This window comes from Lineus longissimus, chromosome 15 (genome assembly GCF_910592395.1).
Source record: "Lineus longissimus chromosome 15, tnLinLong1.2, whole genome shotgun sequence".
NCBI lineage: Eukaryota > Metazoa > Nemertea > Pilidiophora > Heteronemertea > Lineidae > Lineus > Lineus longissimus.
Genome location: NC_088322.1, coordinates 15,644,387 through 15,664,553, shown reverse-complemented (window position 1 = coordinate 15,664,553; position 20,167 = coordinate 15,644,387). Strand labels below are relative to the sequence as shown.

Here is a 20,167-nt window from a genome sequence, read left to right as displayed (position 1 = left end):
ATTGTGATTTTGATAACCTGACCACCAGAGAGAGCCACTGGCCCAGAAAGATGCTGAACATCGCTTGGACACGCAGTGTAGCTCGTGGTGATTGAAATGTTAACATATTTCTCCACCTTTCAGCGCCAACTGCGGGACTTTGACAACCTGACCACCCAGATGGAGCTCCAGGCCCAGAAAGACGTCGTACCTCGTGTGGACATTGAGCAGACACATGCCCGCCTCGCCCTGAAAGAGAAACAGCTGATGGAACTAGCAGACGCCATGAGGAAAATGACTCCCGAGGAGAAGTTGATCAAGGTCAGTTGAGGTCACTCTACTTCTTCCGCACACACTCCCAGGCAGTCATGTGGTACATCACTGCAGGTTCTAGAACAATGTCATATATTCCAAGTGACCCACTTCAGCCAAAAATACATAACTGAGACAACATTGATGTGCTATACTATCAAGATTGTATACCATGGACAAACGTCTTCAATATCTTTTTTTGGAAAAAGGAGATTCATCTGTCATTTTCTTTGTCCTCCAGCAATACGAAGAAGAAGCGAAGGAAGCGCAGAACGCTGCTCGAGACTATCATGACGAGACACTGAAGAAGATGCAGGACGAACAAGACCGAAGGAAGCTCGAGGCAAAACAGAAGGAGGAAGAAAAGAAGCGGAAACTGGCGGAGAAATATGCGTAAGTTTTGTTCTGCGAGAAACTTGAGAGTTACAGTAGAACCTCCCTTAGCTGAATGACAAGTCTATTACGGACAGGTGTTTTGGTCTCAAATTGGTAATTTCAATTCAAAGTGACCTCTGTAATCAGGACACCTCTCTATGAAGGACAGCATTCGTCAGTCCCATGGGTGGCCTTTATAGAGATGGTGTACTTGCTTCTGTGCTAGGATTATCCTTTAAGAATCGAGATGCTGTGCTCCAACAATGGGTGCATTGAAAGTAATTGTTTTTTTCAGTGCGATAGAATCCGAGATGCTGAACGAACAAAAACGCCAGGAGGAAATGGAAAAACAGAACGCTGCTGAAAGAGAAAAGATCCGATTGGCCAAATTTGAAGATCAGCAGAAACGTGAAGCTGAGAAGATCAAGAATTCAAACGTATCGGAAGACGAGAAGGAACGTCTGCTTCGAGAACACGAGGAGAGCAAGAAACGATTTGAGGATCAACTGAAGACTGAACGAGAAAAGGGCCGAGCGAGTCTAGAGGCAAAGTTGGCAGCGCGGCGGAATAAACGTCTCGCGTCTGAGAAAGCAAAGGTTGAGAAAGAGATGCAGTTGGATACGGACCAGGATATTAAGATCCAGATCATGACCAGAGCCAAGGAGGATGCCCAGGCCAAGCGTGACGCGTCTCGTGCTGAGGCACAAGCAAAGGTAGTAGATGACATGGCGTCTGCTCAAGCAGCCCGACAGCAGACGTCAGAATCGGCGTCTGCTCCATATGTCGCCGACGGCAACGCTGAGCAGATGTGGATGAATATGCTGATGTCATCACCTTTGTTCAAGCAGGTGAACGACCTTGAAGACCTGATACAGAAGGCAGTATCCGATGACAAAATGAATTCACAGATTCTTGGTGCAAACTACGAGAATGCGTATATCGATGCCAAGGATGCGCAGTGGACGTGCAAGGGCGACCTTGTTCCGGTCGATATCAACACAATCAGCCCAAGCAAATTCGTCGTCTATCGCTTTGGAGTCTTCGTGCTACAACTTCTACGTAAGTCCGTGAAGGCACCAGACGTCACCCTCCTGCTCGCCTCTAATCTCCCGCCAAATAACTACGAAAGGAACGCCTTCCGACGCTCGTTCAATTATCAGCACGCCAGGAAGATCTTGTTCATCCGAGAAGAGAGATTGGATTCAATTGGTGACTTCATCGTGATCGTGCTCCATGCTTTGGCTCATATCCAAGTTGGTGATCTGATCGATGATGCCAACCCACGATTCTTGAGGAACTTCTACAAGGTATGTTGATTGACCCTTTTGAGTAATTAGTTTCAAGTTAACTTGGTTGAAGCAAAGACGTCTTCTGGTAGTGGAACCATCCACAAGTGACTGAAGAACTAGGTTTAGACTATATGCCTATGTGAAGTCCAGTCAGGATCACTGGAACTGCTGTTTCTATCATTAAAAGTCAATTGTGCAAAGAAAGATGAAACATTTCGAAAAGTTCTAAAACATGACATTTTCTGCTTTCACTTTCAGTACCTGAGGGTCACTTGTCTCGACATGTTCTTCTCCCGCTCACGCAACACGCCGACATCCCAAGCTCTGGTAGGCGGTGCCACTGGTCGCCCCGCCCTCGACGCTGCCTTCCATTACACCAGGACCCCTGATGATAAGATCAGCGTTGTCGAAGAACTCCTTGATGTCAAGGTCAACGGACCATCCCAAATGGATTTCTCCGAGCGGAAGATTTCTGACCGAATGCAGAAGTACGAATCGTTCTCGAGCAACGCACAACTACGGGAGTACTTAGCGTCTCAAGGCGGCGTAGATACGCAGGTGGATTCTGTGAGGTTGCGACTGGCCGAGTTAAAAGGGGAGCCTGTCCCAGAACCAAAGGCCCAAGAGAAAAAGTAAGTCAATGGTGATAGTTTTCGAGATAATTTCTGATAGGATTGCCGCTGGTATTGCAAACCAAATTTCCTGGACATCTGACCAAATAGTCTAAAGAGAAAGGACCAAAGGTGTGACATCTGGATGGCAATGCCACGCCAGATATTTGATGGATCCAATACGGGTAAAACAACCTTTTTGTGTCATTCAAACTTACCTATGGAACACTTTTGCATGTTACTCCATTTGGGCTCAAACACAAGAGTATCCCTTTAATTTTCTAAAGGGAGAACTGAGTTAACAGCTCGGCCGCCAGGCGGCGCCCTGACCGATCCCGCGAGATCGCGCCGATCTCATGCCGCCATATTCAGTCTTTACTCTTGTGCTTCTACGAAGCACATCGTTTTTTCAAAGCTGCCGTGAATTCGATTTAAAACCAAATTCAACCAGCCAAGTCTAGACGATTTTTGGGTTCATTCACCTACGGAGTAGACCGCCAAACTAATCTTGGCATTAGTATTGTCCAGTCTATTTAATTATAGACATTTTCTTAGCTAGCTTAGTCGACCCGGCTCCATTATTTTGATCTTGGTAGGGTAGAGTTAAGTAGGCTATTCTCCGCTCTATTGTAATAAACAAGACTCAGATCCATTGCAATAGTGTTTAATTCAAGTAGGCATGTTTTCCTTTCCATTAATTATTGCGTCCTTTCTGGCCTACTTGGGGTTCCCAGTGTTTTTATTGTCATTGGTACCATTTTTTATATGGCGTACCCCTCCGACGGCATCCTTTGTCTCACCACAAAGGAATGCGTCTGGTGGCGGGAAACGGGCCGCGAAGACGCCTAAACCCTCTTCCGGTTCCGTTTCCGGGCATATAACCCGGAGGTCTAGCAAACCTCCCGCCACCACCCCTTCCGTCAGCCGAGTTCCGGTTCCGGCCGCGGCTGCGAAGGATGCGGGATCTGACATTATTAATGTCTGTGGTCCCAAGGGAGACTTACATCCAATAAGTCTCCAAGGGTTTAATATACCCCGGACCTCAGGGAACCTTCCGGTTCCCCTGTCGTCCGCTCCCCCGAGTACAAGCCCTTTGTACCCGCGGGAGCACCCTGCTTCCGGTCCGCCGATTGCAGTTCCGGTTACTGACGCGGGTTCCCGTTTTTCAGTAACCGAAGACTCTACTGGGGGTTTTTCTCAGTCTTTACTGCGAAATAACCCCAGTCCTCACGGACACAGTAGAGTAGGGCCGGACCTCATAACGCCACCTCCGAAACGCCATGCGTCTTCGGTAACAGCGTTTCCGCCCTCCGTACCTCCTTCTAAAAGGGCTTCCGGTAGCTCCATACCGGCGAAGGAGTTACGGGCATTTCCGGTTTCGGACTTCGTCCTACCGGAAATGCAGGCACCTTCCTACGTTGGCCAACCTCTTGGGTGGAACCAACCGGAAGTGCCACCCCCTCCTCGTAGCAGAGGCGTCGTTCCCATGGAACGAGCTACGCAGAGAGGACATCTGAACTCTAGTTCAGAATATGGGCAACTTCCGCTTCCGGAAGACCCATTCGCCCGCACATACGGCTTCCAGGGTTCGCTTATGCGCTCACCCTCGCCTCAACCGCCCGTCGTTGAGAGAAGCCGCACGTCGGGTCCGGAACCCGAGTCGGGACAGCAACTGTCCCAGCTCATCCAGATGGTAGCAGGTCTTTCTGATAGACTTAGCCATCTGGAGCAGGGTTCCGGTTCCTCTGGTGCGCCTGGTCCCATCGGATACCCACCATCCGACTCCTCTATTTTAGAGGAATTTTCTGAGAACGAGAGTTCTCAGCCAGGCTACCGCTCCCCCAATCAGGAGGAGCTGTCACCAGAGGAGGCCAGTATCCTGTCGGAGATGAGGACACTCAGATCCTTGATCAGAGCGTACCTCCCGCAGGATCTGTGCCCTACCCCGCCGGAACTGCCAGCCTTGTCAACACCGACCTTTTCACTCTGGGGACAGGAAGTGGATCCCAATCCACAGGTTTCTCAAGGCTCCACTCGGGCACTTGAATTCCTTCCTCCCTCCCCGTCGGTGTTAGCAGTCTCTGAACTTTTGGAGCGTACAATCAGAGACTCACAAGGCGCCCACCAACGTACTTCCATCCCTGTCCTTCCGGCAGTCGGACCGGAAGCTTGGTGTAAACCGGGGAAGTTGTTCACGGCACAACTTCCTCCCGTTAGGCAGTACCGCGCTGACTATTATCGAGTCAGCTCGGCCGGCTGTCCAGCTGCAGCATCGACTTCCATATTAAAGGACGATGTACAGCTGGACCAACTCGTGCCTAGGGTGACTTCCTCCTCGGCTTACCGAGACCTTAGAGCACAAGAGGGTCTGGCCAAAAACACGTTAGCGGTGCTCTCCTACGCAGAGCACACTAACCTGGCCCTAGCCAGATCCCTAAAAGATAATGAGTCACTATCTGATGACACAAAATCGCTTGTGACATCCTTGTCACATTCGATTAGGCACGCTATTGCGCTGTCCGCCAAGACCGCAGCAAATAGCGTCCTACTCCGTAGAGACGCCGCACTGGGCTCTCTCAATGTCATCAGATCCCTCCAGCTGGAAGGGGCCTTAAGAACCGCTCCTATGGACGGTTCTTTCCTGTTCGCAGATTCTGTACAAGAGGCGGCTCAAGCACAGAAAGATTGGGACAAATTATATGCCCCCACTGCGACACAGAGGGCCAAGACCTCTCTACCTAACGCTAGAAAGATAGAGAGGCCCCAGCAGGCATCGGGTTCAATCCCGTACGCCAGGCAGGTCCTGCCTAGGCCTACCCCGCCTAGTCAGCCTGCTCCTGCTGGATCCTTCCGACGGGAAGCGGAGGGTCGCCGGACTGGAAAGAGGAAAAATACTTCCTCTAACCAGGGTGGATCCGGTCCGACTAAGCACTCCTTTCGCCCAAGGGGTGCTGGCCGGAAGAGGTGACTCCCCCCTCCTTTCTCCTCCCGGACGCAAAAAGGAGCCGACTCCGGTAGTCGGGGGCCGTCTGCAAAAATTTGCAGACATTTGGGACGATTGGTGCCCAAAGGGGTCCCCAGTCCCAAACATGTTGAGGTACGGAGTGAAACTAGATTTCAACCGTACCCCCCCGACTACCATATATCCAACCCCAGTTCAGCCACCGAAGGACCCAGTCAAGGCCTCTGCCCTCCAAGCAGAGATCGCGACATTACTGGAGAAGCAAGCTATCCAGGTCCTTCAAGATCCATGCTCCCCCGGCTTTTACAGCCACGTTTTCTTGGTTCCCAAGAAAGCAGGGACATGGAGGCTGATCATAGACCTTTCCAGGTTAAACACCTTCTTGAATGTTCCTCATTTCAAGATGGAAACCACCAGGTCTATAGCAACGGTGATACAGCCCAACGATTGGGCGGTATCGATGGATTTAATGGATGCGTACTTACATGTACCGATCCATCCAGACTATCAACACTTCCTTCGATTCCATTACGAAGGAAAGACGTATCAATTCAGGGCCCTGCCGTTCGGTCTGGCATCGGCACCCCTAATTTTTACGATGATAGTCACAGCCTTCGTCGCTCCCTTTCACGTGATGGGGTTCAAGCTCCATCACTACCTAGACGATTGGCTACTCCGTTGCAAATCGCGGGAACTACTACTGCAACAACTTCAGGTTCTAAAGCAAAAAGTAGTTTCCGCAGGTTGGATTATCAACGAAACAAAGTCAGAATTCATACCATCCCAAGACTTCGTTTACGTTGGAGTTCGGTTCCTTACGGCCATAGGGAAAATGCTGCCCCCCCTAGACAGGATAAAGAAAATTCTTCATCTCGTCGCAGAATTCAGAGGAAGGACTCAAGCTCCCGCAAGGCGATGCTTGAGCCTTTTGGGACTTCTGAATTCGGCAGCAGACCAAATCCCCCTTGGCCGTCTATATATGCGTCCCATCCAGATGTTTCTAATGTCTCTATGGAAACCCCACAGGGACCCATTAGACAAGTTGGTATTGATACCTCAATACCTACTCAAGAACGTCTGGAACTTCTGGGAGTCGGAGACTCGTCTCCAAAGCGGTGTAGATCTTGCTCCACCGCCCCCAGAAGTGTCCCTGTTCACAGATGCTTCCCTACTAGGGTGGGGAGCACATCTGAACAACGGGGACATGTCCATAAGAGGTCTATGGACAAGGGAGGAGACCATTCTTCCAATAAATATATTGGAAATGAAGGCTGTCCTTCTTGCCGTGAGGGCTCTTTCCCTTCGCCTGAAGAATCGGAGAGTAACCCTGTTCTCCGACAATTCTACAGTAGTAGCATATGTCAGGAGACAGGGAGGCACAAAGTCCGGCATTCTTTGCCAGCTAACTTGGGAGCTTTACCATCTTTGTGCCGACCTTGGAGTATCGATATGTGCCAGACACATACCGGGCAATCGCAACATCCTTGCCGACGCCCTGTCCCGTCAGAACAAGCTAGTTCAGACAGAGTGGACACTCCATCAGGAGATTGTAGACGACCTTTGTCGCCTTTGGCAATCTCCGAAGGTAGATCTGTTCGCCACCAGGCTGAACAATCGCCTTCCCATCTATTACTCTCCACTTCCGGACGAAGAGGCCCTGGAAGTCGACAGCCTTACAGCCTCTTGGGTCGGGCTGAACGCATATGCGTTTCCACCCCTCCCTCTCATTCAACCAGTCCTGAACAAGATCTTGACCAGCCATCCGGTGAGAATAACTCTCATCGCACCTTGCTGGCCAAATCAGGCCTGGTTCCCAGCCTTGCTGGAGCTCCTGATAGATCACCCCAGGAGTCTTCCTACTTGGAAGCACCTCCTGTGGCACCCCCTGGGGAGATGCTACCACCAGAACCCTGGATTTTTCAAGTTTCACGCCTGGAACTTATCCAGTTGCATCTCCACCAGAGAGGCTTTTCGGACATCGCTGTCAAGCGCATGTCCGCACCTCAAAGGGGGTCTACCCTTGATGTGTATCAAGGAAAGTGGTCTACCTTCACTTCCTGGTGCAGGGAGAACGGAGTTAATCCGATCTCTCCCTCTATATACAGATTAGTTGATTTCCTTATTGAATTATTCACGGAAAGACAACTATCTGTCACGGCTATAAAAGGGTACAAGTCCGCCATCGCTTCTACCCTCCGTGTTTTAAGCACCTGGGATCTTCGTTGGGAGGACCAAATAACCCCTCTTTTCAGAGGAATGTTATTAGAGCGTCCTAGACCGGTTCACAACACCCCTAAATGGGACCTTTCTGTTGTCCTTAAGGTGCTCATGAGGCATCCTTTTGAACCCATGTCTATTTCATCCATGAAATATCTGACACTCAAAACGGTCTTTCTAGTAGCCTTGGCTACCGCCCAACGGAGATCAGAGCTCCATGCACTTTCTTTTAAGAAGCTGGCTTTTAGAGAGGGAGGGGAGGTTATCCTGGCTTTTGTACCAGGATTTCTGGCGAAGAACCAGGGACCGGCCGCCTCTCGGCCCCCGGTTACTATTCCCTCTCTGTCAGGAACGATCTCTTATGATCTTCCTGACAGAACTTTATGTCCCGTCAGGGCCCTAAAGTTCTACATAAATAGGACAAAACCTCCCGGTATCCGCCAGGGGAGAGAGCGTTTGTTTTTGTCCTATAAGGAGGGAAATAAACGAGAGATAGCGGCCGCCACTATTTCAAGGTGGATTGTGGAGACTATTCGTCTTTCCTACAACACCTTGAAGACTTCCTCTGATCTTCGTGCGCTAGCTAACATCTCAGCGCACGAAGTTAGAGCACTAGCCACCTCCTGGGCTAACTACCGAGGAGTTGCTCTTCAAGAAGTCGTTTCCGCTGCATGTTGGAGTAATCACTCCACATTCTCTCGTTTCTACCTACGAGACGTTTCTTCCCTCGTAGATGGCATGCACACAATCGGCCCGATTGTGTCTGCGGGGCATGTTGTTTGATCCTGGCTAGATCAAAAAAGGGGGGGGGAAGCCCGATTGAAGAGTCAAACGCGCATCTTGCGCCATTTTTGATATGCCCTATCTTCAACATCCAGGCAACCCCTAGTAGACTAGAAAGGACGCAATTTCTTATTGTTGTTTAGCAATAATTCATTCTACACCCTTCAACATGCCTTACTTGCTCTAAGCTCTGTTGCCGGAAAGAAGATGGTTTTATTACGCAATTCTAGCGCTTTCCGGAGAATGGGTCTATTACTCTCTATAATATGATTGTAATACCGAGATCAAAATACCGGTCCTCCGGTTCTCCCCATTTCTTTCCCCTGGCGGTCCTCCTTAGCTAATATGCCGGTGGTGCCTCCTGGATGGAACAACAGCTCAGCCTTAGGTAAGTCCTCGTTTCCCACCTCCAATAGGTTGCTGGGATTCGATGCAAAAGTGTTCCATAGGTAAGTTTGAATGACACAAAATGCCCATTTCCTTACAAGAAATGGCCATTTTGTTAGTTCATACTTACCTATGGAACACGGCCCTCCCGCCGTCCCCACAAACGGGACATACTCTTTATTAACGCTCAAGAGTAAAGACTAAATATGGCGGCATGAGATCGGCGCGATCTCGCGGGATCGGTCAGGGCGCCGCCTGGCGGCCGAGCTGTTAACTCAGTTCTCCCTTTAGAAAATTAAAGGGATACTCTTGTGTTTGAGCCCAAATGGAGTAACATGCAAAAGTGTTCCATAGGTAAGTATGAACTAACAAAATGGCCATTTCTTGTAAGGAAATGGGCAGTTTGTCATGATGCTAACAGCCATATTTATTGAGAGCTGCATCTAAAATGTGGACCGGCTAGTTCCAAGACGGAACCGCACCTGAAGACTTTATACAGTATGTCACAAAAGGTGGGTCCGTGGACAGTTTGATGCCTCCCAGAACTGTTTCTGCTCTCTTCATGGAACACTTGGCCTACCTGCTGTCTACAATGACATTTGTCCTTAGATAGCCTAGCTATTTGCGTTTGTAAACAAATGACGTCATGAAATCATAATGTATCTTTCTTTTCTTTTCCAGACGGGTCATTCTAAGGCAGATGAGCGTACGTAGCCAGAAGACGTTGCTAGGCGCCCAGGTGCAGGAGATGCAGGGACGGCTCGATAATATGAACGAGGAGATGACACAGGTAAAAACCAGCCTTTGATAAAGTCAAGGTCAAGTGATCTTCAGAGCTTTTTGTTGGTCGTCCCTGAAGAACTTGCGAAACATTCCAGCGCTGCAAGCCATCCTGCGCATGTTACACAACGGGAGATCAGTAGCTCCGATTACAAAGACTGTCGATTCAACTTCTGGTAAAAAGGAAATCTGCGTGTCTATGCACAAGTCACTTAACCCAGCCGTTGCTTCTATCAACCAGGGGTGCTAAGATACGAACATTTCATTTTGTAAACAAATGACCTCTGGTTCATGTTGCATTTGTAAACAAATATCGTCTGCTTCATTTCAGATCCTTGTTGAGACGGCCCAGCTGAAGGAAGGTCTACGTCGTCACGACGAGGACGGAAACAAACAAAAGATCGAGCAGACGACAGAGAAACTTGTGTCTCTTAGCGTCAAGAAGGACAGTCTTACGCGCCAGATCGAAATTGTCGAAATGGACTTGAAGAAAAAACAAAAAGACATGGCTGCTGCAAAGTAAACAATTGTGAAAATTTTGTAGCGACATCAATCGCGAGGACAGCTGAATATACCGGACACCCCTTTGAATATGACATTGCTACAATCCAATGTCAAGAAAACCATTAAATTCGAATGTCTCATTTACTTATAAGGGGTATTTGGTACAATATTGTGCTAGAGTTTTGTTTTCAAGGAGATTGGACCATACTGAGAGTTGAGATGTTTGCTCTTTGCAACAAAAAAGGCTGAATATTTACTTAAAGGACGATTTGTTGAAATAAAGTTTTCTATTGTGTGTTTTTCTAGTAAAGCATTATGTGATGAATTTTAACTGGTCGCCCCTATTTTCCAACAATGGGATATTGGCATCCAATACAAATATGCATTGAAAACATTAATCCATTTTGCTTCATAGGGGTGATAGGTTCTGTACATAAATATGTGTCTTTGTACTAGTCGATGGTCTTCCAATAAGTCATATCATATAAGGAAAAGTATATTGATTAATCATTATGCAAATTAAAAAATATCTTTGTGTTCCGTCCAGTTTTTAACAAGTATTGAGTATAGTACATGAAGGTCCATAATGGGTTAACTCTTACTGTTCAAACCGTCCATGAATATATTGCCAAATGTTGTGATTCTACTGCTCCGACTTTCACATTCAAGTAACGTTTTGATTCCATTTTAATGTATTAATATCATCTTTTTCTATTTTTGTTAATTAGTTCCTTTCTTATCGATGATAACGTAATTTATTTATGCAACAAAATCATGATAAAATATACAAGTTTGTTGTTTTTTCTGTTGGTCTTGTCACTGACTGAGTTTTAGGGGCAGGTCCTCACGGTGACCGGCATTTTTCCTCCTTCATTCTGCCCTTGCCACCGAGGCCCTTGCGGCTTACAACCTCACCTCTTTCCTAATCCAATGGAGAAGTGTTCCAAACATCAGGGGCCTTCACGGTGAGGATGAGGTTGAAAGAAGAGTGAGGAGAGCAAGAATGAGAGCTCACAATTGAAGGCCCCGGGTATGAGGTGGAGAGTGAAAGAAATGGCGTAAATCAAGGATACGGGTTGAACAATTGTCAAAACAACGATTATATTATAGTGGAGTTCAACAGTGAGGACTGACGTTGGCTTTGACTGCGAGACTCCAGGGTTGAGATGGAGATTGAACAAAGCTTTATCCCACAGTCAAAGCCATCCTCAAGCCTGAGGTCCCGGAGCGAACTCCAAAATCGTCACTGCGACGTTTTTTTCAAAAGCAATCTCACTCCACAGGTCCCATGTTCAAACCCAATCTCACTGCTGAAGCCCCTTGTTCAACACAATAGCGAGGGCTATAAGGAATAAGGATTTGTTCAATCTGCATCTCAACCTGAGGTCCCGCAGTCAAAGCCATCCTCAAGCCTGAGGTCCTGTAGCGAACCGGTGTAACAGTACCAAATGCCCCCCTGGAAAGGGTGTCCTGCCCTATTGTATTCTGCAATATGGTTCTATAGAGACCCTGACCGTCAATAGCTCAGAGATTGAAGCGCATAATAGAATCCTTTGTTTCCCGGGCATTCTATCCTGGGACATTTTATGAAGTTTTGTATTTTTGGGGAATTTTTCCATAGATATTTTTAAGAAGCCTCTCAGAGCGCTCTGGGATAGCGCTCCGCTGACTATGCTATCACCCAAAACATTTGAGTCCTGTGGTTCGTCATTTTAATGAAAAACTTCTTAAAATCCCTGAAAGTCTGTGCACGTATTTCTCTTTCAACCATTATCATATATTGCTTGCAATCGCCGTCTCGTTCGCGGCATTTCTCATTCGCTGAACAGACACCTGTCATTGATACAGCCTGATGGCTGCTAGCTAGCTGATCGTGGTGGGAAAAAACCCGATTTGACCAGCCATAACTCTCAGCCAGACAGGCGGAGCAGCATAAGCTATCAATTCATCTGAGCGCACCCAACGTACGCGAAAACCGACCATTTTCAGTCGCTCGGTGCGCAAACTTGAACTTGAATTAAAAAATATTTGCCATGTGTGAATACTACTGGCTATAAATTTCAACAATCATGTTACGTCACGTAGACTCGTTTAAAAATACCACAAAAGCCAAGTTTCCGCGAAGTTATGTCACTTGTTGTCCGACTCCTGTTCATCCGACCGTGACCTCAGTATTTGACCAATCACCTTTTAATCATGAGTATTTTCCTGTATGGGTCAATAATTTTGATTGAAAATCACAATTTGTATAGATGAGTGGTTTGGTAACCTCTCTGACGTAACGTACTCAATACGGGGGCCCACGCGTTGAATTTGGCTGTGCTCCTGGTATGACAGACCGGTTTTGGGAACACGAGCGTTCAGTTGTGTCGACGCCAAGTCGAAGCACTGGTTAAATATTGGTGAGTTCAGCCTGATTTCTCCACAAGTTTTTCTCCCCTAATTTTGCGACTATTGTCTGATACAATGTACAATCTTATATTTTATCCTTTCATTTTCATTTCTTGCAGACGCCAGACACGTTGTCCTGTCTAGCACGCCCAATGCTGCCCAACCGGTTTATCACAAGATACGACGTGAACACCACGTGGTGAGTTATTTTTCTCTATCGAAACTTCCTTGATCGCAGATGCATGTGTTCTTTTGAAACTTCTCATCTCTGCAGCAGTGGCGGATCCAGAAATTTGGGAAAGAAGCGGGGCCGGGGGGGGGGGCGCTGCCCCATGAGAACTCATGATAATGCCGAAGGTGCAATCCTGAAAATGAGGGGAAGGGTTCTTGAGGAGAGGTGCCCTAAAATATCAAAGAGGGATGACTCATGCAGGACCCCTAAATCCGCCACTGCTGTTCTGAATATTTCCACACTCGGCTCAGCTGACCTTTGAAAGGAGGACACTGTTGGCCCATACCCTATCTATGGTACTATATCGTTCTGGCAGCAAGAAAATGTGACGATCGGTAATGTCTGCAATGTTTTATGGCGTCACACGCCACGTGCTTGGCGCAATGTGTCACGTGCTCATAACACATTCTATCTCTGAACCAATCAGCCCGGCCTTGATACTGTGATATGTATGATGAGGACCTTGACCGGATCAGAATGATAAGGCATACAATCGAAGTAGTTCAGAGACATTTACATGAAGACATGGCAGAAATTACCAATCGTCTCGGTGATCACTAAATCCTAAAGGCTAGAGGGAGGTAATTATAATATGATCTCCACCGCCCGACCCGATGACGTCATTACCGGAATTCCGGGTGGCAACTTACTTCAGAACTGAAGTTGCTGCCATTGTGATGTAAATACTTGGGGTATTTCCCTCTAGCCTTTAGGATTTAGTGATCACCAATCGTCTCATTTCACCTCTGTGCTGCCAACTGTGCGACGATCGAGGATCAATCGGAGATCAGCATCCCAGAGCTTTGATAAACCCTGCCAGTTGTTTCCAGGCTTGTGTTATGAAAAGACCTTGGTTTAGTGATAGGCCTACCCCCTCTTGTATTCAGTGGTATTAAATGGACAACTGTGGCATGAGATATGGTGGTTTTTCCTACAAAAATGGCTTCCAGTAGAACCGTGACTTCTCAGGGCAAACAGGAAAATTGAAATACATCATTGAACTTCAATAAACAGTGCACAAAAACTGGGTGTAACCTTAGGCCTGCCTGAATTTCACAGGTCATGTCCAAAACTGCCTCGCACACTGGCGAAAATCGTTATTTGAGATAAGTGGCGGCGCATAGTGACAAGCAGAGGTATTATCCTCCTGGCCAGGGAAATCCCGCCACGCCCAGGTTGTCCCTTTAAAGCTGACATGCATGCATAAAAACCCTAACGGCAAAATTAGAAAAGACGGAAAGGATGAAGTGGCGAGGGTTCTGAGTTCGAACCCGCTCGAGGGATATTTTTTCATTTCTCTGTGACCTGTCTCGTCAATGAGCTTGTGTTTGTGCAGTCAAGTGAGACCTGTCGCTGGGTGTCTATCATGTTTCAAGTGCAGTTTGTCTTTTGGTGGTTGGGCGTTTGTGTTTTCTATCTTTGTCGTTTGGGTTTTTATGCATGCATGTCAGCTTTAAGTATGTTTTCACGTGGTCACGAAGATGATAAATGTGAATAATGACACCAATGCATTGGCCCTGCGGTCACGTGGTGGCTTTCAATGATATCCTTGTGCCGTCTGTAGGAAGCTGCTGAAAGCCGCAGCAAACCAGCAGCAAACAAAAGACTTAGGCTACTTAAAATCTCTTTGGGGAGCAGTAATAATCTCGTCACCATTGAGTTTTACCTATAGCTCCTATACAAGTATAAAGATGGTGTGCGAAGATAAATTTCGACCATCTGTACACAGGTTCTCAGCCAATCAGAATCCGATAAATTTGTGTCGTCATCAGGGCGTCATCATGAAACTTAGAACTAAGCTTGTATTGTTTTGTGCTTGTTAATCAAATTTGAAGCATACAGTATCAAAATAAACTGGAGGAAGACCATACACACGAGGCAGTATCGAAAGACAAGTCTCATTGCAGAGAAACATATTCCTACTGGAGGAAGATCATTCACATTAGACAAATCTCATTGTATATTCATACTCAATATGATATCTGAAGGACTATCCCTTGGATCTTGGAGATGGGCTATTGTTATTGTCCTTTCTGTAGGTATGTTGCAGGCAGCAGAAATAACTAAAATATCTAAAATCTAAATAACAAGGGAAAAGAAACGCGTTATAAAAATAAAATATAAAGAGTAAAAAAGAAAAAGAAAAATGTTGTCCATAACCGGAGTCGAACTCACGACCTTTGGATCGAACATCGTATTCTGCCATTTCTGACGAGCGCTCTACCAACTGCTCTAATGTTTCTAAGACTTCTGACGTCATGTATTTGTCGAAATCTGATTGGCTGAAAGTCCCTGTACAAATGTACACTATAGTGCCCAAAAGGTCCAGGAAAAAAAATTCGCTACCCACCCCTTTCAGATAGACAGTTAGCCCATCTATCACTTCGATCTATCTACCGTAGCTGTCATGGCCAATACTTTTTCTTTCAGAAGCCCCGACGTCCTTTGAACTTTCAAGAAATGGTTGGGTTTGGCAAGGGACTGGTATTGGATCTGATATATTATCATTATTGTCACACCTTTTCGCTAAATATGAGGTCTTGAAAATGCTTGGTATTGCTCCTTGTGAGGTGTTACCCAACGTTAATGACGCCTGTCTGTATAAGTGGTACCTACTTGACACCTATGGCGAAGGATGAGCCAGTTATTTTCGAGTTTGTACTTTGGGTGCATCTCGTTCCTCGGGTTGCATTGCGCCCGCGACCCCATAGGAGTTCCTGGTTTTGTCTCTTCGCCCCCAACCCCGATAAACTCTGTGTGCCGTGAACGAATGCTCATCAGGTCGACAGTTATTTGACGACGTAGATCCATCCATATTAACTGGCGCTGCGGCTGCACTCAATAGACTCCGTTGGGGAGTCTGAGTCTGATAGGGTGTACCAGTCCAGCCGGTTATGTACGGTTGGTATGCTCTATGATATGGATCTCCAGCCACCTGTCAGCTAGGGGCAGACCCCAGTGTCTCAACCCTGGGTCTCAGAGGCGGTAACTTCTAGTCAGGCAGCGCGCTATGTCTGGTTAGGCGACATGGGTTACCAGGGCATCCACAGCCAAAATGGTTTGCACATGGAGGTCATCGCGACCGACTTGTGAGGGGGAAGAAGTGATGTCCATGGCGGTTTCAAATTGATCTGACGACCCCCGCGTCTTTGGACTGGAGGGGTTCATGTGGCCAAATCCTGTCAGCTAAATCCTATCGTTAGCATCGTTCGCGGTACATGGAAACCAAGGGCATGGAACCCTTTTTTGTCTTGGTTTAATTTCTCTGAGGATTTCAATGATGATATATATATTTAGATCCACAGGTATAGTCGGTACATGTGGCGACTCGCCACATGAACATTTTAAAAGTTTTTTTCGAGCATTGTTAAAAGTTATGAGAATAAATTTCTTCTTTGGACGTGTTTTTTTTTTACCAGAATGACAATCAAAAAGTTTGTCACTGGAGAATTTCCCCATCCCCCACCCCAGCCCTAGAATAATATACAGACTAAATAGTATCTTTGGACTGTACTGGTAATATAGGTCAGTCACGAAAAATAAAATATATATTGGACTGTACTGGTAATATAGGTCAGTCACGAAGAATAGAATATGTATTGGACTGTACTGGTAATATAGGTCAGTCACGAAAAATGAAATATATATTGGACTGTACTGGTAATATAGGTCGGTCACGAAGAATAGAATGATATTGGACTGTACTGGTAATAGAGGTCAGTCAAAAAAAGATATATATATTGGACTGTACTGGTAATAGAGGTCAGTCAAAAAAAAGAAATATATCTTGGACTGTACTGGTAATATAGGTCAGTCACGAAAATATCTGAAAGTCTGTGCCCCATTGTTGACGAATATAATATCGTGAGGACTTTATCAATAGTCACGGTCCCTGGCCCCTCCCACATCAAAATCATTAGCAAGGTCACTGCAGGCAATAGCTTCAGCATTGTTATTGTATAAACATGTCTTAAACATTATAAACGGCCCTATTTGTGGGGTTACATTGGGTTCTTGCTGGGGTAATGATGTCCATGTCCGATTCTGCGTTTTGTGGACTTGTAAATCAGTCCAGCAGTGACATTGCGTTTTGTGGACATGTAAGTCTGTCCCGCAGTACCAAGTTTCACCCCAGCAATTACCAATAAGACCTGCACGTGACCTTAGAGTAAGTAGCTATGCAAGTGTGGTCGAGACAAAACGCGATGTATGCATTGGAAGAAGGAAATCTGCGAAGAGTAGCTGGAACTGTCTGTCCAGCTCTCGTTTATGAAACAATGGGCGATTTGAAAGACGTCTCCTGAACAGATCGCCCATTGTTCACTGAAGCAGCATTCGAATTGTCTCCAATTTTTTCAGGTGGATTGCTCCATCTCGTGTAGTTTCGCTGTCCCGCCCAAAAATCGAGCCAACGCGACCGAGGCCACTTCTGAGAGATAAATATTCAGGATGCCAGATTTGTGGAACACAATTGAGGTAAATGAGATAAAATTCGATAAGCTGGCTACAGTTGATGAAATGAGGCTTTAGGTCCGTCATCATGTGACTGATATTGGGACAAACCCGAGGCAAGTTGACCACCATTGCCTGACAATTCAATTTAATTGATTCATCTTATTAGTGCCAATGAGGCTGTCACAGACATAAACATGTGTATAGACATATTACTGATATGCTATGATAGAAGATTTTTTTTTAAAACGTCGTGAAAAATGATCAAATACTTCAATTTCTTAAATTGTATATTTCAATGTTTCTTGGTATCTAAATCTTCCCTTTCTATTCCAGGCCAGTAGTCAAGAGCCATGATCAGGGAACAGCAGTTCCCAACGGAATTGACCCTTTTCTTGTTGTAATTCATGCGTTGGCTCAGAATGGGTTGACACTCACCTGTTTTCGACCCTGAAAATTATACATCGAATATTGTTACTCTTTGTTAAAAGTGAACCTTGCAAAATATGTGCTTATTCCTGTAATCAATAGCACTTCATGTATGTACTCGCTGATCCAGAATATTGCTATTTCTTGTTCCGTTTTCAATGTGGCAATCCATTTACCGTATCTGAGCTATTTCACAGCACAAGAAGTGCAACATTACAACAATGGAGCTATTTCTTGATCACAGCAAAAATGTGTTTCTACATTGTTTTACTCAAATGATGCATGGATGAGCCTTATTGACATATTTGTTTTCAAGAGGAATTGGTTGTAGGTTTTCTTTCTTTTTTCTTAAGGCAGGCCTAATTTAGCAAAAGGCCTATATTTTAGGTAGGATATTATTTATACTATAGGCCCATATCAGTTTTGAGATCAATTTCCTCTTGAAGACAATAAACGTCAATCGAGTCTCTGCACCATTTTGATTGGGCGGTTTTGGGCTAAAATACAGTACAAGAGAATGCTCCATTGCTGTTAACAGAATATGTCATTGTTTTGGTCAGCAATCAGTTCTTGCCACCTTGAAAGCGGTCACGGTTACTTACGACTTGCACATTGTTCAATTGTTATTATGCTATTGTCATTTGCTTTTGCCCCCCCCCCCCCCATCCTTATCGACACTCACAGTGCACCACCCTCTATCCCATGCCCCGCATGCGCACTGACCCAACATCTAATCCCTTGACACGCTTGCTCAAGCGGCGTCAGCAGTATCAACGTTGTGTAATTGTATTCCAAGTTTTGCATTATTCATATGTATGTACTTGCCAAATAAATGTTGTCATATCATAACCTTCGTCTCTTGTCCTTCGGTCAATAAGTGTGCGGATCACCACCAACAAGTTCGATTAACACACTACACTATCTTCACGTGCAACAATTTACGGTCAGCCTTTTCTAATTCCGCATGCCGGCCACTAATTCTAAGTTTTGTAGCATGTATTATATACTTGCCCAATAAAAGTTGCCATATCATCAGGCTTTGTCTCTTGTCCTTCGGTCTCTCAGCGTGGGGGACACTCTCGAAAAGTTAGATTTATGCACTTACCAAATGACACCAAATGCACCTTCCTCACCAAAATACCTCACGCCTGCGGACAGGGACGAAATAGCCCAGAGTCTGTACCGTAACTTAATTTGCATCCCGTTTCAATCCAGAATGACATATCATCAGCCTTTGACTCTTGTCCTTCGGTCTCTCGGCGTGGGGGACACCCTCGAAAAGTGAGATTTATGCACTTACCAAATGCACCTTCTTCACCAAAAATACCTCATGCCTGCGGTCTGGACGAAATAGCCCAGTGTCCGTACCGTAACTTAATTTGCATCCTGTTTCAACCCCGAATGGGATAGCCAACTTGTATGTTAGCAGTTGACGATCGAGAAGAAGAGACAGTTTTTCCATGCCTTGCGGAGACCAACGTCTATGTTTGACGACAGTTCTGAAGAGCTCTGTCTGGTTTCCTATGTCTGTATAGTCATCATGGTATCAATGATTAAGCTCGTGAGGGCTTGCGAAATCTGCCTGGATAAAAAATGTTTACTGACAAAGTCCCATTTCTGCACTACTCACACACATTGAGCGCCAGTTATTTTCAGTATCTATGTGTCCCTGGAGTTTGAAGGATGTGACATTACAGAGCGTCTGATTTAGTCTCGTAAAGAGACGCGAATTATTCCAGGACATTCAAACTTGTGTTGTGTCCTATCCTTACGATGTTGTGTCCTATCCTTACGATGTATGGTTATCCCTACAGTGCTAAAAGCCCTGCCTCTTTAGTATTGGATGAGGCATCCTGCAGACAGTCCGCTGTACGCTCTTGAGAGAGACACTGACACCCCATCTCTGCCCAGAGTAACCCGTGCTTAGAGTAACTGGTAAACCGCGTCACTTGAAGACAAAGCATTTGCTGGTGTTTATTCATATCATCTCCTCAAACACTACTCGAGTACTTCTTGGGTGGTACCTGATACGAGACAACTAACTGAGCTATAACTAACCTGAAGTGCTATTTGATAAGGGCACATGAGCTGTGTCCCTTTAGTTCGAAGGATGTGACACCTCACAGTGTCCAATGCAGCTCCTTGAGAGAAAAAGACACTGATACATTCACAGGACTTTCGAACTGCTGGGAGCGTCCCAACAGAACTATGGGCAGTGAAGCGGACAACCCTGTTCCTCCAGTGTTAGTCTTGGGGGGTAACTGATTTGGCATTACCTGATATGGGCAACTCGTCTTGCGAGGGTGCAGATCGTGTGTCCCTTATACTTCGAAGGATGTCATTTAAAGTTCTGAACTACGCCATCTTCAGGGCACGGTATGGATTAATTCAATCTCTGTCTGCGCCGTGGGGTCTCACAGTCAAAGCCATCCTCAAGACTGAGGTCCTGTAGCGAACCGGCTCC

The 20,167-nt window shown here is 46.1% G+C and overlaps 1 protein-coding gene and 1 long non-coding RNA gene across 2 annotated transcripts in view; both read left to right on the top strand.

The window, feature by feature from the left end:
- LOC135499456 (uncharacterized) overlaps positions 1-10,977 on the top strand; it is a 60,566-nt gene extending 49,589 nt beyond the window's left edge. The window contains exons 86-91 of the mRNA XM_064790200.1: positions 124-300; positions 533-684; positions 962-1,973; positions 2,214-2,587; positions 9,597-9,705; positions 10,027-10,977. Of these exons, the coding sequence (XP_064646270.1) occupies positions 124-300; positions 533-684; positions 962-1,973; positions 2,214-2,587; positions 9,597-9,705; positions 10,027-10,218 (2,016 nt within the window). The 3' untranslated portion in view covers positions 10,219-10,977. The remainder of the gene's footprint in view (positions 1-123; positions 301-532; positions 685-961; positions 1,974-2,213; positions 2,588-9,596; positions 9,706-10,026) is intronic.
- Positions 10,978-13,329: 2,352 nt separating this feature from the next.
- LOC135499979 (uncharacterized) lies at positions 13,330-18,601 on the top strand. The gene is made up of 3 exons (XR_010449373.1): positions 13,330-13,403; positions 15,253-17,298; positions 17,611-18,601. It is a non-coding gene; the product is annotated as an uncharacterized LOC135499979 (long non-coding RNA).
- Positions 18,602-20,167: the final 1,566 nt, after the last annotated feature.